The sequence below is a fragment of the Zootermopsis nevadensis genome, unplaced genomic scaffold (assembly GCF_977971745.1).
Source record: "Zootermopsis nevadensis isolate Lab colony 2312 unplaced genomic scaffold, Znev_1.0 Znev_ptg000068l, whole genome shotgun sequence".
Taxonomy (NCBI): Eukaryota; Metazoa; Arthropoda; class Insecta; order Blattodea; family Termopsidae; genus Zootermopsis; species Zootermopsis nevadensis.
In genome coordinates, this window is record NW_028259199.1 from 3,678,257 (window position 1) to 3,703,238 (window position 24,982).

General features: G+C 36.2%; 1 protein-coding gene across 7 annotated transcripts; it reads left to right on the forward strand.

The window, feature by feature from the left end:
* The first annotated feature begins 8,649 nt into the window (after positions 1-8,649).
* LOC147871085 (structural maintenance of chromosomes protein 6-like) lies at positions 8,650-24,223 on the forward strand. 7 transcript variants are annotated; one of them, XM_087341350.1, is made up of 8 exons: positions 8,650-10,379; positions 14,329-14,481; positions 16,851-17,837; positions 20,013-20,172; positions 20,604-20,799; positions 21,368-21,526; positions 22,187-22,347; positions 23,712-24,223. In XM_087341350.1, exons 4-8 carry the CDS (start codon positions 20,026-20,028, stop codon positions 23,751-23,753), a joined length of 705 nt encoding a protein of 234 aa, XP_087197476.1. In that variant the 5' UTR covers positions 8,650-10,379; positions 14,329-14,481; positions 16,851-17,837; positions 20,013-20,025; the 3' UTR covers positions 23,754-24,223. The 7 variants fall into 7 exon arrangements, with proteins under 7 accessions (XP_087197476.1, XP_087197471.1, XP_087197472.1 ...); XM_087341345.1 differs by lacking the exon at positions 23,712-24,223 and having other exon boundaries at positions 8,650-9,218; positions 10,276-10,379; positions 22,187-22,584; XM_087341351.1 differs by having other exon boundaries at positions 8,651-10,379; positions 23,963-24,223.
* The last annotated feature ends 759 nt before the right edge of the window (positions 24,224-24,982 follow it).

A 24,982-nucleotide genomic window follows, 5' to 3' on the forward strand; every position in this document is an offset into this window, starting at 1 on the left:
TGAGAAATAAAGACAAAATTATAGAAAGAAGGGGGTAATTTTGTTTAGCGTTGTGGTTCCGAGTACATGTACGTCACAGGGTCACAGATAAGGGATGGGGTAGTTCGTGCTCCGCACCCCTCACTGTTGGCGAGGAGGGGCTTGTAAGGACCCATGGCTTTTGTAATTAGACCATACTGATGTAATTAATTCCCGATGTTGGTGCTTATGGAAATTAAGTGCGTGGAACAGAATCCTTAAAGAATCTATACTTTGATCAGCTAGTCACGAAATTCTCTCTATGTAGCCTCATGTACGGTGGATTATTGTTCTGTTTCTTCTTTTTAACTAACGCGTGCTTAAAGAGTTTCAAATTAATAGTTATTATGAAGTAGCTTAGATATTAGCACGCAGATTTAATAAACCATTTAATTGCTTGTATATTATTATATTAATCTTCTGCATAATAAACTTCATGAATTATGTGCTCAACTGGCATTTTAAAGCCAGTGCACTGGAAGAACAAAGATTAAATTATTTATTATCATAACGATATTCAGGTTGTTAAATTAAAAATGTTATGATTCTACTAACTTAATTGATTATTTTCCTTCACAACGTTTGTTATGCAACTGGAAATCTCCAGCTTATTCAGCTCTCATTTTAAATTGAAAACGAAAAAAGAAAATTGATCGACATTGTAAGGTCAAATTCATTTCTGAAGACAGGATAGAGTCAACATCAACATGGATACGAACCAGGGTCCATGAAGACTCCTGTGACTTGCAACGTAATGCAGACCAGAGTCGGTGAGTGTCTTGGGGACCGCGTTGGGGGTGGGGGAGGGGGTGTAGAGGGGTGGATGTGCATGCAGTTGTTTTGACTGCTGGTTTAAACCAAATGCTATTTGCTTAAAAACACGTTAACACTGGTAAAAGAAAGCTCAGGAGATAAAGGTACAGCGGGTGGAAGAACTTGGATTTTAACGACGGATATAAAACTGGGATATGTCCCAGTGCCACTTAAGAGTGAATCTGCATCACCTTCTAGCCAGAAATGTGAAGATTTAAGTTTAAACTGCAACTTTATCCGTTGTTTTGTCTGTCTGTGAAGGAAGGGCACAGACTGAAGGTTTTTGAGAATATTCGGACCTCAGTTGGATGAAGAGACTGGAAATATTATAACTTTTATTAGTTCTGGTTAAGGAGAACAAGATAAACAATACATGCAGCACGCAATTCTGTTCGTGGTAAATGTATGCAGAATTTTAGGTAGAAGGCGGTAATGGAAGAAACAGCTTGTATTACAGAACAGTATATTAGAGGATAATATTAAAGTAGATCGAAGAGGATTAGGACTTGGAGCAAATTTATATGTTTGAGGTTATGGCCGGTGGTTGGCTTTCGAGGACACTGTAATGAACATTCTAGTTCCTTAAATATCGGGGAATTTCTTGACAAACTTTCGAGTTGACATTTATTTCGCAGAGTTATTGGTTAGACGGCTATTTCACAATTTGTACTCTTTCTGCAGTCACAGATAAAGTCTTTTATGTAAGTAGATTTTTTTACCTCCCGGCTAGGCGTCCACATGAAATCGTACAATTCAAACAAATGTAAAGTCACACACTCAGGCTGGCAGTGATTAATAGAGTGACAAAGTAATTTGAATAGCGATCGCTCCTTACATACGAAGACGCACTTCAGATGACCGTAAATCACCAACATGTCATGCGGGATGTTGCGTCATGTAGCCTGGCACTCGTAGAAAATGACCGATGTCTTAAAGGTGTTTAAATGTACGCACGACATCCCAGAAGACACACATCTTCACTCTCGCCTCTGTGATAACCTGAAGTCTCGACATTATTTATGATTCTTAGAGTAAACAGCGATTATTCTCTTAAACAGCGTTAACCACTTGATTTTCGTAATGGTGAGGCGTTGTGTTTTCTTCGCGGTACGGACTGGATTCTTAAATGCTATTTAGACGATCTTCGGCTTCGAAGGGTTAATTAATTATCAGAATAAACAGCGATTATTTCTTTAAACAGCGTTAACCAGTTGATCTTCGTAATGGTGAAGTGTAGTGTTTTCTTCGCTGTACGGACTGGGTTTTTAAATATTATTTAGACGATCTCCGGCTTCGTACACTGCATGGTTCTCATTTATCTTAATTTATCTAAATTTACCCTCCCTCCAACTTTCCAAATTATATCTTCAGTGTTTTGTAATAAGCAATTCAAAATTTCCGTCGTTTCTGCTGCCAAACTGTCACTAATTATCGCCCTAACGTCTTCACCCTTGCTTTAATCCTTACCAGAAGGACGAGCGGGCATTGCCTGGGAACATTCTAACTATCTGATGCCCATTATCCCCCCCCTCTCAGTGTAACGGTCCAAATTACATCTTCTGCTGAGGTGATTTATTACTTTATTGATCTGAATTTCTTTTAAGTATTCGTTTTAAAATTTCAACTTTTTGTGGTGTTTGGAGTGTAATACTGGGATGAATACTTCCATTTCATGACATCTACCCAACTGTTTAGGACAAAGACGTGCGAGGACCTTCGGTTACTGGGAGTCTTGTTTTTTACACGAAAGGACGATAAATTGTCGCACCAGGGCTTTTCAGAGAGTGCACGTCAGGGACAGAGTCCGGTTCTGCAAGGCATCAGGTGGGGATAATTTTGAAGCAAAAAAAATTCAAAATTTTGAAAATTTTAGTAAAATCGAAATATGCAGGAAATTAACCAAAACGCGCACAAACCATACAATTTTTGAAAAATTCCACTTTCAAAATGTTTTCAAATGTTTCAAAGAAATTTGGTTTTTTGAGCGTTTCAGACATTTTCCAGCATTTTTTGATTTTTCGAAAATTTTGGAAATTTTCAACTTTTTTCAAAACTCTCCCCAAGAGATGCATACCAGCCTCGGTGAATGCCACATCCTGTCTCTGTCCGTCTCGGTCTCTGCCTTACGTGGTGTCTGCCGCACCTGGGCTTTTCAGAGACTGCACGTCAGGGGCCGTGTGAATACAGCTTAAAGAATTGCTTATTTTAAACAAAAGATAAATGTTTAGCATAAAAATATTTTAAGGTTACACTAAATACATTAGTATATAGTGGACTATATAAGTACAATAAACCCTCAAAAGTTCGAGTCCCCAATAAACTATAGAAATTTATCAACAGAATAAAATACATGTGTATTTATTTATATTTTTAATGCTACTTTAAATATCTCGTTTCAATCTGAAATAAATTTAAAAGTAGGTGGTAGACTAAAAACTTTCAAGTCATTTACGATGAGGGTCACTAATAAAAATATATTTTTACAAGAAAGGCAGATTTTAAAAAAGTTTACCGTATCACTTCTAGATGGCAGCACCATGTTCATCGAAATAGTTCTACTAACTTAAATCTTTTCCGCCAGTTGGCGCTGTTGCTCTGTGCGTCTGCCGAGAGTGAAAGAGAAATAGTGCACATATTGGGTTGTTTTATATTTTATTTATTATCTTGTGCATATGCTTTTTATAATACAAATTAAAAGAGATGTGCGTGGCGTGTGCATATATTTTATGTAAAATATGACAATGTACGAAAGACATTGGTGGGTGTCGTATTTGAAGTAAGCTGAATAGGCTAAGCTACTGTATTTCATTGTTTTGCTCCACACATGTTCACATGTGTATGCATTAATATAGTTTTTTGTGTGTAATGTAAGAGGAAAGGCGTGCGAATGTGTTCATTGTAGTGTTACTTCCTTCGCTCAGTCTTATCTCGCCACAGGTATGATCTTGGAGAGGTTTAAGGTTAGGTTATCTGTGTAGATACTGTCATTGATGCTCCGACTAGTACAGCAGGCCTTTTATTTGAAGACTGAAGGACCAGACATTTTTAACTGTCCATGACTGTTTATTCAACATATTTGCAACTAGTCTTCATATTTAGAGGCCATCTTTATTTCGAACCAAAGACTGCACTATGGAGTGGTGACAAGGGACTCACTTAAATGCTATAAGGAATTGTTAGTCTTTGACACGTAGAGAAAAAAAATATTCTTTCCATAGTTAGGTGAATGAGTTATCACACCTGAAGTAATAATTTTATTTGATATTTGTTTCAGCATGATTAAGCTGCTTCCCTCCATGTGGTTCATTTATGATGTCCTCAGCCTGCCCATAGGTTTCTTTCATTTTCGTTTCAGTTCCAAGACCATTCTGGATAAGACAAAACAAAATACTGGGACCTTGCGAGATGCATCTCAAAGAATCGTTAAATAACAGAATAATATTGGGGTTCTTATGATATTAAAGATGTCTTGGGTGGTCTTTATGATGCCGTGTGGACTTGTAGGTGAGTACCATGTTTTGGAACAACCTACTGCCCCCATCTTCGAAGGATGATGGTGATGACAGGATGTTCCTATGAATCATTGGTTCCCACCTACAAATCCTCATAAAATCATAACCTTGAAGGCCTCCATTAACAACAAATTAATTACGTGGCTATTTATTGGTTTATTATATAATTCAAGGTCTTGGATATAAGGAAGCCTCTTACATTAGCAGTACAGTGATAAGTTTTGACCATGTGTATTTATTACTTGTCATGTATGTGCAGATCTGTGTACCAAGAATCTGTTTTTATGTTGTTTTTTCTTTCTTTTAAATGAAAGTGGATGTATTTGGTTGGTTTATAAAGACTTTGATGTCATTTTAATACACAAAATTTTGATAGAGCACTACTTTTATTGTATTGATGTTCTCAGTTTTTCGTATTAGTGCAAATTCACACTAATGAACATTTTTCTGAAGTCAGTGATCTTTGTTATAATAAGTTTTGTAACCAATTTTTCCACAGCTGCATGAGCATGGTGCATATCTGGTGGATTCCCTCATTGAAATCAAATGAGATGATGAAAGATTGGGAGTGTATGACAGACTTGCTGCTAGAGGAACCAGGACCGTCAGAAGAAGCATTGGATGGCTGAGAGGAAACCAGTCTCATAGAGATCATGGTGTGTTGTATTCACCAGGCTGGTACAGGAGAGCCGCCACTTGGTCGAGGACCTACACATAAGGTAAGGCAGTGATTGGGACTCACTTTGATGTTGGATTCTAAGTTTCATTACTACTTTAAATATCGTAATGATATGGACATCTGAGACTCAATTATTATGAAACTCACAGAAAATCTCAGGTTCTTATTAATTTGGCCCCGTGAAGTAAATGTCAAAGGTAAACACAAAAATACTTTATTTGCTTAATTTTTGTTAATATAAAATATTCTTAGTTAATATAAAACACATTATGCACAAACTGAATCCTGGCTCGCTCTTGCTTCTGGACCATCCATTTTGAAATATCCATTGAAAAACCTAGTAAACTGACTTACTTTCTTGATACGTTTGTGAAAAGTAGTTATGGCGAAATCGGAATGTTCCTTATAGTAAACATGAGTTGTTATATCATGTCGATTAATAGCAGGAGTTACAGTCAAATATGAAAAGAGGATTGGCAGCATTAGAAAGGAATTACAGATGTGTTCTCTGTAATCGCATTTTAATAATCTGAATACGATATTTGTTTGATGCCCACTCAAATTCCTTTGTCCTCTTCCACCCATATTTAAATTTAATTTATCGATGATTTGGTGTTGAAGTCAGTACCTGCAATAACGTGATACATGAATTGTTCGGAAGTACAGCATTTTATTAACCTGTCTGAGGTTTCGAAAAAGTTTTCTTGCATCTCTCACTTGCACTGACGAATGTGAATGCATGGAATTGATTTTCCCCTCCAAACAAGATTAATTTGTTGCAGACGTAGGTAGTTTGTGGCTCCATAAAAAGTAAAAAAAATTTGGGCTCGTGTTAAAGTACAATCAAACAGACGCAAAAGAATTAAGATGTCCGTGTTCTGGGCTGTAGCACTGTGTAGTCTGGTAGAAGTTTACCATTGTTTGATAGGTACTTGCTGTGTACATAATCAGGGTGATTGACCTCTTCTCCTGCCACATGGACTCTTGAAAAGGATGTAGTTATTTTGTATCGAAAAATTTAGGAATTTCATTGTTTTAACTTTATAATTGATAAAATTTTATTAAAGTTGTAACTCTCTAAATCTCTAAATAGTTGTATTTGTGTGACGTGCCTCTAAACTCAGCTGTCTGTGAATTCCTCGTTAATTTAACCCTTTGAAGTCGAAGCTCGTCTTCATAATATTTACGAATCCAGACCGTACCGCGAAGAAAACACTTCACTTAACCATTAGAAGTCGAATCAGGCGGTACCACATAAGATTTAACAAAAGAACATCCCGGTCAAAGCCTTAATGCATCTGAAAGTGTATTTATAACAATAGTTACAATTTTGAATAGTTATTACTGTAAATTTTTGTATGAACATTCCAACTTTCAATGTAGGCATGTATTGATGCATTTGTCTCATACTTTGAGTGGTGACATCATCAAACATGAATTCATCTCAAATCTGGCTTAAAAATTAAAAGGTTTCTATTTAAAGGAAAGGAATGTAACCTTAATAACATCTTAAGAGCACTTCCATAATTAATATTTTATTGATTAATGTATACCCCATTGGACACTGTGTCACATTTTATTTGAAAATTTTTCCTGTACGTGTTAAAATTAGATAAATATTTGAAGTTTCAAAGTTAGGTGAGACACTCTGTGTACTGTATGTACATAAATAAATATATACATACACACTTAATCACACGCATGCACACGGACACGTACGTTTGATCTCAGGGCGTGTTTTTTGTAGGAGTGAATCAGTAGGAGAAAATTGGGCATTTTATTTTTGTCTGTAGGCAAGGAAAGTGGGGGCTCGGCAATGTGAGAATGAATCAAAAGAGTACAAGTTAGTGGCTGAATTAAGGATGTGGTTAAAGGATGCCAAAAGAAGGTTGGAACAAGCAGATGGAGGTAGTACCTATTCTTTATAGCGCTGTAATCGTTTGCCGAGTTCAAAACATACGACACTGTTCTTCAATGTATGCCATTTTGTAGGCTTTCGAGGAGGAGTTTTAAAAGAAAGGGAAAAGAGATTGCAAGACTGAATGAGAAATGTACAGAACTTCAGAGATTGAAAATTGGTTGTGGTGATACTGAGCGTACAGTTACAAAAATAAACGATGTACGTGGACAGTTTCAACATTTCCAGAAAGACTCTAAGGAGAAGATTGTTCATGACGGCAAAGTGTCTACTTGTGGAAATTCTGTTGGAGATTTTGTTTATTTATTTAAATGTCTGTGTGTAGCATCTCATAATTAAATGCTCTATTATCTGTTTTTGTCCAGTTTCGACTCCAAATATTATTCTTAAGATTCATCTTAGAGGGTAGTGTAACGCATGTTTTTACAGCTGTTGAATAAGCGATCGTTTCTGACATTAATCGACTGTTAAGTCTTTTGGAAAAATAGATCGAATGATCAGAAAGGTTTAAAGCATTCTGCTGTATAGGATATACGTAGTTCCATAGTATTCCACCAGGTGTGGTGGGGTAGTCCAAATATGTATAAAGTGAGACTTTCATGGCGACTGATGTTGATGAAAGACTCCTGGGTTTCAAGCCATATCTTCTGGCTTTTCATCGACTCTAGTCCGAATATGTTGAATATGGACCCATGGACTGGCTTGGAGCACGGTTCAAGGTTACTATGAGATAAATCGAAACTTAAAATTTTTGAGCACCAGCACAAATGAGGAAGATAGGGAAAGCACCCAAATTTTAGTCATGAAACATGAAGGAAAAACCCTTTTTAAGGAGAACAGGTATAGATGGGATGTTACTTGAAATGGATCACAGACAATAGGTTGTATTGGATTGGATTGAACTCGTAAAAGGCGTATAATTTATTGACCTGTTGAGTGACTGCCATCTTCTCGATCCACTTGGTTAAATATTTATATTCATTATTTTATTTTGCAATCTAGAGATAGTTAGGGATCTCAAGCAATTGCCTAATATGAATTTTGTTTCGTTTGTTAGGATATTGGAGGAGATCGCGCAGCAGAATTTGTAACGAGGGTCAGTAAGATCAGAGAAGCTGCTTCGACTGTACCAAGGGAGCTAAGTTCCTTTCCGCTTAAACAGTCACAACCGTGTGTAGAAAGATACGACATACTTTTCCTCTGTTACGTGCCTGCAATTGGAAATTTTCCAGTGTAGTCTCAGAGTTTAGCAGTTATTTGTTTAGTCTTTCACAGGCAGAAGATAGATCAGTTGTAAACAGAGATAATTTAACAACATAATATTGTGACTAAAATCATAATTTTCCTATTCACCAACTGTGGTCCACAGAGTCCTAGCGGTTTCTTGCTTTTGTCTGTAACTGAACACACAGTAGATTTTTTAATTATCCCTGTGTCAAATTAGGAAGGTGCCAACTTTAGTTTTGAAATTTTAAAAATTTTCAAAAAAAATGCTGGAAATTGTCTGAAAAGCGTAAAAACAAAAAAAAATTTTTTTTTTGATTTTGTGCGCTTCTTTCAAAATTTCCAGCATTTCTTGATTTTTTGAAAAATTTTGATTTTTTTAAAAAAAATAAAAAATGCTGGAAATTGTCTGAAAATCGTAAAAACCAAAAAACATTTTGAAAATTACGGAAAAAAATTTTAAAGTGAAATTTTTCGATTTTTTTGGTTTTGTGCGCTTTTTTGACAATTTCAAGCATTTTTTTGATTTTTTGACTTGTTGAATTTGTTTTCTTACTGTGTGTATTTCTGTGTTTTGTAAGTTAATAGTCATTTGCCATGAATATTTGATGCTATAAGACTTGTGTAATAAGGTTTGAGCATCATAATATTGGGGTTTAATGGCTAATGTGGAAGGTTATTAAGACAACCAACACACAGCTATATTACAATATGTGAGGTATTTCAGGTAGCATTTCAAACAGCAGTGCAATGGAGTGTGCTCCGACTTAGATCTACTTCAGATCCGTGGTCGGTAGATGGCAGCAGAGTTTGTTACAGTACGCAAAGAATGATAATTGAATATCCCTTATTCTCCCGCGATGGCGGGATGTGTTCGCTGCTTTTCAGATGTTGCCATCCCTGCGTACGAGATAATGGCGTAACTGTTGTATATCTTTTATGTTCACTGCATTTCTTCTGTCATATATTGCGAGTGCGTGCAAGTTAATGCGACGTTATTTGAATGTTTGTTGAATTTATGTGTGTCATCTTTCCCTTGTGTGGAGGACGTAAAGTAAGAACAATTTCGAACGTGTCATTTCATACAATTTATATAATCTTCAGGACTTCATACATTATACATGACTTCTGCTTTGAAGTGACTCAGAATAAATAACAGGATTTTGTGATCACAGTGATGAGTATTTAACTCATAAGAATAATCAAATTTATGATCAGCTGAACAAGTTTCTGTTTCTGAAGGAAGAGGCTGTATTACAGAGAGAAGAATTTTGGTGATTTCTATCCTAGACCCTTATAAATTAATTATTGTAGCTGTGAATTTTTTAACAGAATAGTAAGACAAAAGCAGAAAATAGAGTGGAGTCTATATAAATTTTATTCAGGCTGTTTGCGACGTATTTCCATTAACAAAACATATTAATTTGTTTTCATGTACTTGGATTAGTATGCTCACATGTTGCTAGCCTTTCGATATCATTGCTGTTGAGACACCTCCATTTCAGTTTTAGTGTCTAATTACCAAAGTTCCCCTGTCATTATCGTATGATTCTGACTGACAGTTGATACCGCATAAGTCCATAGAAGAGAAAAGATTTTAGTCTTAAAGTTTATTGCTACTCTCCTAGTGAGATTTTTCACTGTCACATGTGTAGCCAGTCATGTCATTAAGTTTATAAATCTTTATAACAAAACATTCATGTTTCTTAGGAATGTATCACACAAAGAACTGTGTAAATTTATACCAATTTTTCAATTTATTAACATTATTTTCACTACAATTAAGAACCAGCAACAACTGTTTGTTGTTCTTTATTTACATAAGTTCTGATGTTGACATTTTGACTGCTGACTACAAAAATTCCTGACTGACATAAAAATTAACCACATTATACTTTGGCACTGTCTAGCGGACATACTTGTGAAGCATGTGTCATATGCAGCACATTACATGTTTCCCAGTGATGCTTCTTCATATAAGAAATTACTAGTTTCTCATTTCATTGCCCACGACTGCTGCAGTAACTTTATTATTGGAACTTATTGAACTGGCATCATAATTCTGTTATATGTACAGCTTTTTTGTTTCTCCTTATTTTTGTGTTTCACAGGAAGTGATCTGTTTTGCGGAGCAGTGGAGGCAACTGCGTTCAGAATGTTGCAAGGAAGTTTAAGATCCTTAAAGAAACTTCACAAGAATATGGTGAATTTAGAGGTAAGTGTAGAAATTGCTGTTGTAAGTGATCGTGCATCGCTAACTCAGTGCGTGAGGGAGTCAGCTGTTTCTTACAATCTAAGTTAATGTGGTCATTTTGTTTACTGAAATAATTTGATTTAGAACTGTTATTCATTGTTTTTAAGAAATTATTAGAAATAAAAATAACATGCTTCTTGTTTCTGTGCCAGATTTTAGTTACATATTTTTTTCTGTAAGATTTGAGGTTCTCACAGCAGGAAGTATGAAGACTTCTTCAAATTTTTTTTCAGTATTGGAAATAGTTGAAGGTTCCAAATTTTGAAATGTAGATGTGTTGCAATATCTGTAACATTATGGGCAACCTGAAAGCTACAGAAAAATTAATTCTCACCTAATGTTTCAGTACTTTCCTCCTAAGTATTCCTGTGTTCTTGTGTTTGGTTTTCAAATGAAAATCTTGTACTTATCTATTGTTTATCATACGACTAACTTTTCGTATGTGTTTGTCTCCACCTGAAACCATAACTGATATAACCTCTGTGCATTTGCACATGTGTGGAGGGGTAGTTGGAAGACATCCTAATAACTCTGCTGGAATAAAGTAGTCACTTGTGCCCTTTGGTAGTGGAATGATTAGCATAGTAAGCTGTTCAGGAACCTTTGATTTTCATTATAATGAACCATCTAGTTAGAACTCATAAAGCCTACTTTTCTGTTTTCTTTATATATCCATGCAGTGATTTGCAGATGGCTCTCACCTACACATTTTTGAACAGTAAAATCAATTGTATTCAAAATCCCCTGCTTCTGATGCTGACTCTGGAAACTGAAATCATTTTACGAGGGCAATTGAAAAATTAACCTCCAATCGAGTTTAGGGGAGGGACAGTTGTCCATATTTCTGTGTTTGTAGAGCAGCATTTAGATAGATGAGAAAGGGAAGTAGGCTGAAAAAAAAAATTATTTTTACAAAGCTTTAATGAATTGGTCAGCTTTAAATTACGCCCCTTATGACTTTACATATTCTGACAAATTCTATTATAATCGCATGGCTCTGAATTTATTCCAGATGATTGAAAATGAAATTTCTTTAAGATTTTTTCTTGTGGTAAACGTTTGAACACTGTTATTTGTTTTTTCGGACAGGAATAAGTTGTCAAAAGTAATACTGTCCTCTCATCTTGCCAAAGATTTGGCCTGTTTTTTATGAATGTGTTGCTGTAAAGGATCTAAAACTTGAATCTATCATCGTTGGTTTTCGAAGGTGTTTCGTCTCATCGTGATCAACATCAACATTATGGATTAAGTTTTGGCCTGCCCCATGCACGTATTTTTTTCAGGCATTCCTGGGTTGTTCTCCTCTTCGGTTTATGTTGATAAAGTGGCTTTGGAATTCTGTTCTCGTGCATTCTTCCTAAATGTTGTAACCATTTATTTTCATGTTGTCCTCATATTTATTATTTATTATCTTTGTTACATTTAAGATCTGGCATTCTGTATCCTGCAGTTGCTGTGAGGAACCACATTCCTATTGTTTCATTAATAGCCAGTGTCACGAGATGTGACAAGTTAAATTTCCTTACTGACATTTTATCTCAGTACTTATTGGCTATTTGATGCTGTTCTGTCTGGAAGTACCCTTTGAAACCTGTTACAGCAAATACCGAGCTTCTGTAATTTCGTAAGTTGCTGTGGAATTTTGAAAATCTAGTCTTTGATTGTCCCCTTTATTTCATTGATGTCATCGAAACCTTTTCGCTTTGAATTCTAAATTGAGTTTTTGGAAGAACGAAAAGTCGCGCAATACTAGATGCGGAGGAATATGTTAAGAAATGCACAGCAGCCAGAATGGTTGTCAGAAATTTCTGCACAAACAACAGAGTGAAGAAAGGAATCACAAAATTTTATTTAGAAAAACTTATATATGAAATAAACTCCCAATACAGATTTCTGTTTACATCAAAAGAGGAGGGCATTCTACGTGCTCCTTGCATTTGAGTGAACTCGTCTGGCCTCTTTTATGATTCATCATACTAGACCTGTTAATTTTGAAGATTTGTTTTGGGGTTACCCATGAACCATTGTTTTATCACTGGAAAGGAAATAAGGTTCTTTCTGAAGTTTTCCAGGAGTTTCGACATATCGACTTGACTCTACTTCCGCTTGTAAGTCAGCAGATGAGACACAAATTTTGCAGCAGTATGTCGGTTCTTAAGATTTTGTATCAGAATGAGAATCCATCCTTATTAACTTACATTTGGTGAGATGTCTGATTTATTTGTAAACAAGTTCCCTAATTTGTATAACTTTTTATCTGCTTTACTGTTGGACTGTAAAATTTCAGTATCTTCGATGAAAGTCATTTTTTTTTTTTTGAACTTTTGAAACCACTTACCTATTTGAGGTCTGCTAATTGTTTCTTCTGTCAAAAGATATTTCTGAAATGTTGCAGATGTCTATAGCAATATTGCTTATTTCATACAGAACTTGATTTATGTTCTGCTAGTTTTTAAGAAATGTAAATTGCAAGTATGACACATGACCTTACATCGAGATTCATAACCTCTAAATGATACAACCTGCGATTTTAAAATGATGGAGAATGATTTAACAGATTGTACTGTGCCATCATCCATAACAGAGGAACTTTGTACTGACAGAACTGTTTAGATTTATGTACTTTTATATTAACAGTTTTATAATGGATGTTTCTGTTGAAATTAGAAAAACGTATCAGCATTTTGATGTTGTGATCTTTTTGTTTCTGGTGTCACTGGGCTTCCGTTGACATCTTCGATGAATTGTTTTGGAAGACACACATTTCTTACAACTGCTCAGATTCCTTCAACAAACTTAGTGAAAAGTCTGGTTATGTTTCTTCGCTCATCCTAATTTTACCATAATATTGCTGAGATGCTTTGCAGCCTCCATCATCTGGGTGATGAGTAAGTCAGATGATAAGTGGATCTTGGTGACTGACGCACAGATGCTGAATCATTTCACATTTTTCAGTATATGCATACTCACTATGTTTCCACTCAGTGTGCATAAATGTTACGTGTGTTATTTAATAGTAAGATATTGTTTAATTACCAGGTGACTTTACGTCATGTTGTAAGTCAGGCAAGAGTTTATAGTTTATTTTCAGCTATCATCTGTTTTTGTTTTTTTGAAATTTCTGTAATTGAATAAAATATGAGAATTTTCCTTAATCAGCTTTGGTTGCCCAAGAAATGGATTGGTTGGACAAACTAGAGAAGCGATTAGGGAAATCACCGAAGTCAGATGACCAGACATAAGATGGCTGTCTTCTGTGGTCTGGTATAAGTTTACCAGTGATCATTGTCTTTGGATTTGTCACTGTGGAAACCTCAAATGTTACATATTCAGTGAATTTGAAATTTACCTTCTGAGGATAATGCATGTAGACTATTTACTCTGAAGATGACGAGTGCAGGCATTAACACATTTTTTTTCCCTCGTAACTGAATGAATAGGAGTAGGGTAGTTTTGAGGGGAGAGTCTACTTTAGGGCAGTTTTCTTGCATTTATGTGAAAATACTAAGGAGACCCCACAAAAAACCTCGGTCAGAATAACTGAGTTTGAAACCTTTGAGAAGACTCCATATTTGCAGCGATGTAGCAGTTACGTTCTGAACTGGCTTATATTTTTTTTCATATCTCTTGTTGAAATTTATGGATCAGAGTGAGTTCTGAGGAAATGGTCTTTCAGGATAGCTTGCAAGGTTATCATTTTTATTTCAGTCTTCTGCACGTCTCCTTGATGAGTAAACACATTAAAGAACAAACAATTTATATGGAGTTGTGTTTGAAGATTATGGAATTCCTGCAAATGATCAGTCTTTTGCCTTATATCCTAAAAAGTGTCATTCCTGGATCGCTTTCGAAGTCACCATAGCTACATTTATGTTTTGTGAAAGTAAATGATTTAGCAATTCTTTTGAAGGACCTTGAAAACTACATTCGAAATCATCCAGAAGCTCGCCTGGCCAAGATCCAGGATATTGGACGTCATTTTGTGGATGATGGCATCATGTCACAGACAGTGAAATCAGATGTGGAGGCTATTACATCAAGGTGGAGTCGTCTGAGTCAGCAGGTAGAAATAGGGAATTCATTACTTACTTCTTAAGTCAGCATGATGAGATGAAAGTCTGATAATGTGTAATAATGTGATTGCTCTGTATTAATCTGCTTACCTGTTTGTTTTGACTATTGTACTTTAAGTTGCCCTCAGTGGACTTGTGGTTAGCGTGTTCGCCACTGGACCCAAGGTTCACGGGTTCAAACCCAGCCGAGGTCGGTGGACTTTTAAGGATGATAAAACTTCCTTCAGAGGGGAAGTAAAGCCGGCGGTCTCATGTCATAGTTTTATGGCATGTAAAAGAACCTTATGAGCATGAACAAGATGTTTTGTAAGCAAAATTCATTGGCCATTTCTCACCCGTATCTCTGTTTTTGGAGTTGCAGCCATTTTTACTGTGGTCTGCTCATTGAAAAAAGCAATTTCGGTCATGGCACTGTCCTTTCATGTCTAGTTTCCAAGCAACAGGAAGCACCATCACCAGCACTCAAATTCAGGACTGAGTTTTTGACTTTTCTAAAATATCTTCTTGGTTTCCAGGAAGAAGCACTTTAAATTTCATATGAATTAGAATATATTTTTTTTGAACTGTAAGCAAACACACACACAACTCCGAAATTGAAATTAAGATTACCAACCCTATGAAGGTTATTTTTACCAAAAGATCACATGGGGATGATATTGTGCATTCAGTGACATCTGAATGTAAGCTAGATGAAACACGCAATGTTGCCACAACAAATAATACTTCATTCATTGTTTGTAGTTGCGTGATTTTTGTAGTAGATGAGACAGTGAATGTGTATGGGGGGGAGTTAGACTAGAGTGGGCACTATTAAAAGTTTTGAATACAGATGCTGACCTGTATCATGTGTTTACAGAAACTGACATATGTATTGAAGTTACGGTTAGTTGAAACTTGAGGAACGAAATAGAGAACATCTAATTTTGAAGAGTGTCTCTGATGAAGTAATCTCATTTGACAGTGAAATTGAACCAGCTTGTTGTGGCAGTACGGCAGCTGGTAATAAGAATAATGCAATTAAAATCTAAAATAAAATTTGGCCAATACCATGACGTCCATTGAATTCTCTTGGTGTCCATCATTTTGTTGAAGGTCTCGGTTACTGGAAGATAAAAGCGTTGATCTGTGTGAACAAATGTTCCTAAGCTTTAAGGGTTGAGTGTCCCATTAATTTGTGTGTGTGTGGTTTGTTGAATAGGACTATATGGTCCTGTTGTGTCGTGATATTGTTATAATGTTTATATATTCAGACAAATAGCACAGTGTATGTCCAAAATGCTTCTAAGGCTTAACAGTACGTCAAAGATTAATTTTTAACCTAATCATCCACTTTAAGGAAAGGATTCTCTAACTAAGATTGACTTGAAATTTTCAAACAATTTGGAATAATTAAAAGGAATTTTGTTTTCCTGCAGAATGTCAAAATCAGACAAAACAGTCTAAAGGCAGTTTGAAATGTCCCTGTTTATATCATTATGACTCTGTGTATATATTTGAGGGAGTGAAGTTCAGACTTCTGCTCTATACTTAAAATACCCATGAGTTTATGAGATTGTCATTTTTTATTGGGAAGAAATTGAACTCTTTATATATCATAAAAGCAAGCTGTATCATACTGCAGTACTGTGGGACGTGCTATAGTTTACTACTCTTTCGAGGCAGGTGATAACCTTGCTCTGCTAATCCCATTGATACTCTTCAGTCAAATCACCCCTACCCCTGTCTAAATGTCTCCCCCCCTTACAAGGGTCCTGCAGCATACGTATTTGGTCCAAATATTGAACAAAAAAATCTGAGAATGCTCTTTGCTGTTACAAGGATCTCTATGAAACAGAAATAACAAGATAGCATATTTAATTCTGTAGCTTCTCAGTTAGTACCTCAGCAATCGACTTGTAACCACAAGTGAATCGTCATATATTGATGTCAAATGCCACCATTTTAATTTATTTTTAAAACATTTTAAACAGTAGTTTGTGGGGCCTTAAACCCAGTTTAAAATTACAGGTGACATTTCACTGTGTTTTTCTTCTTGTACAGTCTGAGGAGCAGTGGGTTAAAGAATAACAATTTTGTTGTTTATATAATTTGTTTTAATTAGTATCAAATTAGCAGTGTTCATTTTATTAAATGTGTATGTATTACATATTTACTTGTAGGTTTTATTTAGTATGTGAATGTATCATGTTACCATATCGATAATAATTTTTCTCTAAATGAGTATGAAATTAATTTTTACATATGTAGCAATAAAAAAGGAATATCTGCCTTTAAAAATTGATGAATGAATGTATTAACTATAATTAATAGGAAAAATTTATACCGCTGTATGTGGCTTACATCCTGAAATTGGTTACAGGTGTCAAGACTGAGGTTTTCTCATCATTCCAACGAAATATGCCACAGCTGCTTTGTTTTACTCTCTTTCCAGTTCACCGTAGTCTCAGGATTCAAATCTGATACCCAAACTTTTCAGTTTTCATTATTTTCCTCAGTTCCTCTGGGTATTGCTGTATTCTTTACAATTTACAATGTTCCTGCCAGTTTATGATAAGTGTTCCTCGGAAATGACAAAGCATTATTAAATTAACAGAGGAATAAATATGGTTACTTTTTCTTTAATGACAATAGCATGAGGGCCTAATGGAGCTTATGTGTTTTAGTATAAAAAGACAGCTTGTTAGGATTTTGGGATCATACTTTCTGTGCCTTGTGATGATTATCTTTTATTGAAAGTCATTCTACATTTGGCATTGCATTGGAATTTGAAAGGCATGCACTGGCCATGGCTTGATTGCATCTTGCTTTGTGAGTTAGGGATCGTACCGTATTGCTTGAGGACTCTGTCACTAGTCTGAGTAAGAAAGCTTTTATTTATATTTGTTCTTGTGCCAGTTTTTTTAATTGTCAATGACATTGCAGCAAAAGTAGTAGTTGTAATTACAACTGTTCACCAGTACCAAACATTTTTGTCCCTCTACTGAAAGCTGTTAAACTGCGATATCGTGAACAACGTGGCTGCGTGTACAGCTAAGGTGATATTAACTACAGGTTGAAACTTTTACACTTATGTTATGGTATTCACCAGTAAGAGTTTTACTAATTGCTAAATTCTGTCCTGTAATTTGTGTTGATGAATTAATTATATTTAGTCTTTCAGAATCCATATACATTTCCACTCGCATACACAGCAACCTTTAAAGTATTAGCAGCTGCCCTCCACATCAGGTGCCGTTTTCATCCGCGAACGAAGGACGCGCTGCACGTACCACGCGCAGTCACTATTAGAATACTCCATTTAACTGTTGTGTGAGGCTCTTCGAACTGCATCGGAGTCACATTCGAGGTAAGAGAATCCTAATTGTTCTTCTTTAAAATGGGGACAACAACGAGCAGCGGTTGCCGTAGTAGCCCGAATGAAAAACTTAAAAGTGTTAGAGCAACGGTTTAAAAGGGGATACATTTTTGACAGCGTGTCCGAGTTCATATTTAACTTGCGGATGGCGTTAACATTCAGGTCATTGTATCTGTCAGTTATCGTCAGGAGGCCAGAATATGTCACAAGGCTGGCCCGGATTTTTCTCTAATTTGTATTTGGAGGTGCCCAATTAGGCACTGCAATTGTAATGAATGAGCTGCTTTTCTGCCGGCCAGTGTGCAGTCGTGGCAGTCACCGGGTGAACTCGCTCGATCTTACCCGTCGAAACAATTTAACGTCAGTGGAAGGCACTATTAGTCGTCTAAAAGTTTAGTCTGTACGGAAGCCGTTTATAGTTTGGTAGATATTGACCGCCGTTTCAGATCCTTGTGCCCCCATCATCATACTCGTCGCCGTGGGGAACTCAGATCTTACCAAAATCATCTTAGTTTTTCTTTAATGACGAGTTTATAAAGCCAAGGAAACGATTCAGTCTATTATTGATTTATATAACGTTATTTTTGTAATATAATTAATGATAAATGTACCTTTCTTCAAGAACATATTGACTGAGCAGCCATTTGTTACGTTTTTATGCAGTCAATTTTCCCTAACTAACGTAAGAATCCTCAAACACGTATAGAAAATAGGTCTACTTGTTCAGTGACAAAGAACATCATCGCAGTCACATAATTACAGTTCGGGTTTCGTATTTGTGAGGCTCTGTTCTCAGCCCAAAGACCGTGTTTTCTGATGGAGGTATTTCATGATTTTCCTCAGTATCTCCAGGAAGATGCCTGGATGGTACCTTAAACTACGCCACTGGCCGTCCATCCTGAATACTTTCCGGTTAATTATTAACTAATTATTCTGTCATTCGACGCTGTCTGGTTTGCGATACTGAAGTTACGTAATTTTAAATGACCAAAACATGTTCGTGTGTGAAGAGAGACCTAGTACGTTGTTATTCTTTGCAACTAAAACAGGGCTGTGTAAACTTCTCTACATTCGAGTCGAATTGAGTGTGGATGGATGTATTTGGGATCCGAGTAGAAAGAAATGTGTGCCTTGAAACCAGTTGATAGAATATTTTGTAATTTGTTCCCCCTTGTTCTGTTTCTTCTTAATTAATATTCCTTTTTTGGACTGGTCGGTTTATGTCAAATTCCATACTTTCCCCTCGATATAAACGATTTTGAGCACTTTTTGTACAGAAATGCAAACACAAAGGCTTTCCGTTCTGCACGTAGTATCCAGTGTATTCAAAAATATTGTTACGATAATAAAATCTAGGAGGGCTTGATGGAGGAGACATGTAGCGCGCATTGGAGGTATATGAAATGTGTACCTCATGTTTGAAGTAAGGAGACCGCTGGCAGGACACAGGCATAAATGGAAATTGACTTTGGTGGCGAGTCGAGTGAACTCCAGTAAACTTTCGGTTTTCATGTAACACGGAGAAGTATATAATTACCAGCTCCTCCAAGTACGTGCCTTCCAAATTGATGTTTACCAAGAAATTCAGTGTGAATTCCTTAGGTTTCTATTTCAAGCCATAAACCCAGCTCATTGTAGGATTTTAGATTTCATTGATCTAAAAATGGCATTTGACCCGTATCTCATGTGAAATTGCTCGCTCACTCTGGCCTTCACATGTCCAGATTTTGTTGATTGACTAGAAGTAAATGTGGAAATTGCATATTTGTTTATTCTTGAATTCCTTATGAAATAAGACCTATTAAAAATTACGTACATCTAGTGTCTAGCTGAATGAGAATTGAGTCAGGTGGGCCTGTGTAAGAGAGTAGTGATGTGATACAGTATCGTGAAATATTTAAAATTTGAGTTTAAGCTACATATTTTGTGTGTTTTGTGAGTAATTGTTTAGATGTGGTTACTTAGTGTGGATGTAAGGGAGGACGTAACAGCAGAAAGAAAGTTCTATCTTATTCCTAGGATAATTCATTCAAGAAGTACGTTTTATATGAGACAAGGTATTATGCATGTAAGTTGTGTTGAAGTCTGTGAAATTAAGTTTGTTACATTTTTATGAAATTATCTAAGAAGTAAAGATGTAGTTCTCACATGTTTCTGATTCTGTAGGTCATCTTTAAAAATGAATGTGAAAGGAGCTTCACTTGAACAAAAGAACTCTGGCAGTCGAGATGAGCGAGTTCGAGAATCAGACGATGCACCGAGCACCTCTAAATTCCGAAGAGATGATGACGGAGACGAATCCAGTTCTAGTGGACACCCCTCAAATGTGAGTTCTATGTAACTGGTGTGTGCGCGCGTACATGCGTGAATATATACTGTATATGAGTCCTTATTTATAGGCACATGATTACACACGCAGAGCATAAATTATAATATGTACCAGGTTGCCATGTTACTAAATATTTGTTTTGGTGCCTGGGTTTCTTCTAAGTCGTGTATTCATGTGTGAACATTTTAAGAATTTGGATCTTGGAGTTCCACTTTTGTTGTACTGCAGATTGAAGTTTCAATCTGTGTGTCATAAATTGACAGAAAAGTGTGGAACTTTGTACATTATAGGAGCCCCTGAAGATTGGTTATTATAGATGTGATTGATGTGTTGCAACTGAACTAGCATGGTGCTGGTGCTCAGGGACAAGTTTGTCTTATTTGTAGAGTTTACTGCAATTTTATTTTAAAAGAATATTGACATTACAGGAACCAAAATCTGGGATCATTGAAAAAATATACATGAAAGATTTCATGTGCCATTCATCGATGGAGGTTCCTCTGAACCGAAGAGGCAATTTTATTGTTGGGAGGAATGGCAGTGGCAAAACTGCGATAGTTTATGCTCTTGTACTTGGTTTGGGAGGTAACCCAAGAGCTATTAAGAGAGGAACCTCTTTGAAAGGTAACATATTGTAACAAGTTGCTAAGGTCATAGGTTTAGTCTTTGCTTATCCAGCTTGAATTTAGTCCAGTCTGAAATACTTTATCATTTTTCAAAGTCTGAGTGTACAGTTTACACAGGTTATGAACTGAAATTTGTCATCTCTTATCTTCCCTTAAAACTAATTTCCCAGTACATATAATTTATGTTTTTAAATTTCTTTAATCTGATTATATAAAATAATTCATAGTGTGTACGTGTGTGAGCTTGGTAACTCAGGAGGCAGATAAGATATTGTGCGCTGGATATTCTCCTACCATGACTTACCATTCCTGCACTGATGTTAAAAATTATACCATGGTATTTATTACCAACCCATTAAGTAGATTTTGTAAGATCGTGATGTTTAATATCATCAAGCCCAAATGACTGAATTAGAGAACATGAGAATTGCGAAGGATCCTCTCAGTTAACCTAATACTGAATGAACAGTGGATTTGGTCCAAAACTTTAATTTTATTTCATATGATACTGGAAGGAAGATTAAGTGTGTGTATCAGAATTTTAGAATTGTTCCTGTTTCTTCCAGAATTTATAAAGAAGGGTAAAGTCACTGCTACCATCGAAGTGACATTGAAGAATACTGGTCACCTTAATTACGAGAGAGAACAATATGGTTACCATATAATTGTAAGGAGACGCTTCGATGCAACTGGTCGCGGCACATACGAAATAAAGTCAGAAGAAGGTACTGGGCTTTCTTTCCCTCTGCTTTTCCTTCATCTCAGATATTGGATGCTCTCAACAAGAAATTTGTTATCTTTAAACAATTAGTTTTTTATAAATAAAATATGACTTGTCCCCTTCCTGATTGTATATGTGTTTTAAGAGGGCATTTTACCATGCACACTGATTATGTGTAAATGTCTGTTTCATCATATTTGTTTCAAATATGTTCTGTTTTTGGCTGTTTAAAAAGATGCGCAGATTTCAGGCCCATTTTACTGAAATTGCGTAAAAGTGTCATATCAGGCTTCTTCTTTTCTGAGAGTCCTGTTGGTCTTCCTCCATATACAGCATTATATAGGAAGTTTCAGTTTATTTCAACTCGCGTTACTTGATGTATTGAATTAATAACTTGGGTGAAGGTTGATTTACAAAATTTATGTACTGTACTCCATTCAAACTAATAGTCTCGATTGACTCTACTATATTACAAAATTTACAGCTTTTAAATATTGAAGATTTCTGTAAGTGGCACATTGCCTATCATTTCATCTACGTTAAATTGGCAGCAGGTCCCGACCGTCTCAATGAAATAGTTTGTTTGGAGTAGCAGTTGATCACATTTGGGTCAGTGGGTTACATTACTGTGTATATATCATTTCTCACTTGTTTCCTGTTGCAGGTGAAGTAATTTCCAGGAAAAAAGAAGAACTGGACAAAATTGTTTCAGCATTCAACATACAAATTGACAATCCTGTAACAATTCTGAATCGGGAAGATGTCCGGGAATTCCTAAACAGTAGCAGTTCTCAGAAGTACAAATTCTTTATGGAAGCAAGGAAGGTAGGACATGTGCAGAGTCGATGTCACATAAACGAAAGGTCACTACCATTTTAAACTCTAAGAAAGAGGTTGTTATTCTGTTCAAATGTTGATTAATGTTTACAATAGAATGAGTTTTATGTTACAACCTTTTTTACAATTCAGATGGCTGTCATTTTCTCTTTAAATGATTAAATTGTGTAATGCACTTATTTGCATCTGCGCTGTAGTGAATGCATATCAGACTGAACAGCAGTACCAGTTTTATTTTATTCAGACAAATTTACAATTAACTTGGCTTGAGATCCCAATTTTCTGTCGATGTTGATCTTGCTAGTTGTAATGCCATGTGGGTACCTTTTGTCTTGGAGGAACATACTGGAGGAAATATGTTCTTCCATGACTTTGATACTCACCTGTTCTCTGTGAGAAACTCGAACTTCATCCCCACTTTCTGTTTATCCTTTCGGGAAATACGCCGTTGGTGACGGATTTTGTGGAAGTCACTTGCTTTGAAAATTATATTTTTATTTGTCTGTGGTTTATTTTTGCCACTGTCATTAGCTACTAGTTAAGACTTTATGGCATTAGATGATATATAATGGATGGGAAAGGGTGTGTCCTCACCTAATTTAAGGTACTGACCCAGGATGTGCCTGGAGGGACTGAGGGAAGTCTCAGGATAATAGGTCTCCAGGCTGAAATTTGAACCAGGGACCTCCTGTGTATAAAGCACATGGTAACTACACTGCTGCAATGGTTGTTTGTTTTATGCTGTGTTTATTCCAGAAAAATTACTACTCATTTACTATTAAAAATTGTAATACTCAGGGGAAGTAAAAGAAGGCAGGGAAATTTTGTATTGTATGTAAGGAAGCCAGGGTCCACCAACTGAAGAAGAATAACTACTAACTAACTAACTAGATGGCTTACGGAACCCAAAGGTTCATCACCGAATTAACCAAAACCCTCCACCGGACCAACAAAATCCAGTCTCCGTCAACTCCTATCTCCCATAGATCCTGCCTGAAATTATCCTCCCATCTACGTCTAGGTCTCCCCAGCGGTCTCTTCCCTTCAGGTTTCCCAACCAGTACCCGGTGCACACCTCTTGTCCCATCCATGCGCGCTACATGTTCCGCCCATCTCACTCTTCTCGACTTAATCACCCTCACAATACTGGGGGAGTAGTACAGATTTTTAAGCTCGTCATTGTGCAGTTTTCTCCACGCCCCATCGTCTTCCCTCTTAGGCCCAAATATCCTCCTCAACACCCGATTCTCAAACACCTGCAATCTGTGTTCCTCCCTCTGAGTGAGAGACCATGTTTCGCACCCATACAAAACAACAGGCAAGATTATTGTTTTGTATACTTTAATTTTCAGGTTCTTAGAAATCAGACGGGAAGACAAAATATTTTGGACTGAGAAGTAGCAAGCATTTCCGGAATTTAGTCTCCTCCTAACTTCCTCACAAGTATCATTTTGATTTGTTATTGTTGTTCCCAAATATTTGAACTTTGTAACCCTTTCAAAGGATTTATTAGCCACCCTAAGATAATTTTGCCCGCCTGTCTTCTGATGACGAGATACTGAAGAAGAATAAGATTGTATTTGAATGTTTTATATTTGTGCAGATTGTAATGTGCAAGCAGCAAGAAATCAGGTGACTTGTCCTCTAGGTTATGGTAGAAATTTACCAACGTTTCGGAGGCATTAAGCGCCTCTGCCAGACTACACATTGCAACATTGCATCAACTTCATATTTATCGTGCTTGCTTACATTTTGTTAAATCTTTGTAATAGTATGAGTTACACTTGTAAATTTTGTACTGGAAGTTGCTACATCAAGTTTTGGCGTAAGTGAAAGTAATAAACTCGGTGTCATTTGCAATCAATGATTAAGTGCCACTTCTGTGCAACTCCTTTGGTGTGGTACTATAAATGAGAAATGCACATTTTTTAAAAAATGCTACTTTCATTTGAGTGAGAAATCAGACTTTGGAAGCTGCTGGCAGGGGCACAGTGGTTATGGATCAATTGTTACTGATTCCAGACAACTCACATCACAGACATTGGACCATCACTGTTACGCTGTGCATACATTTCTTAGCTCGTTAAACATTTGTTTAAGATGTTAAATATGAATTCATGAAGCCGTTGTTGTTAATCCGTAAATATTGGTCTTGTGGGTTGTAAATCCATGTGGATTTGTATGTAAATACCAACATTCCTGAGGAACGTCCTGCTTCCATCTTTAGGGCTGAAAATATTGAGGCAGTATGTTCCTCTGAATTGTTGATATTTGTTACGTGAGTAGTATGAATCCTAGTAGCTGTGGCTAATAATTTTTCGCTGGATAAGGTGAAAATGCAGCTGTTCAGGTACTCCTGCCCTACCAGGTATTTTGATTTGCGTTTTTGAAGACTGTAGTAGCTGTTGTCTAATGTTATAGGAATTTGAACCCTAATGTACATGCTTATAATAATTAGAAACATTTCCCTTCAACTTTATGGATCATCATTTCTGACAGTCTTTGTATTACGTGTAAATGTATGGTTGGATTAATACTTTGATTTCTGCGTTCAGAGACGTGTGCCACTAAATGCTGTTTGTATTTTAACGTGTCTAACTAATTTAGGTAAGATAACGAAGTT

What these genes read in the sequence shown, in the direction of transcription:
- LOC147871085 (XM_087341346.1), top strand. Translation starts at nt 20,026, where the DNA reads ATGAATGTGAAAGGAGCTTCACTTGAACAAAAGAACTCTGGCAGTCGA. An exon ending in GAGAGGAACCTCTTTGAAAG is followed by an intron (nt 20,800 to 21,367) that starts GTAACATATTGT and finishes TGTTTCTTCCAG; the next exon opens with AATTTATAAAGAAGGGTAAA. An exon ending in CGAAATAAAGTCAGAAGAAG is followed by an intron (nt 21,527 to 22,186) that starts GTACTGGGCTTT and finishes TTCCTGTTGCAG; the next exon opens with GTGAAGTAATTTCCAGGAAA.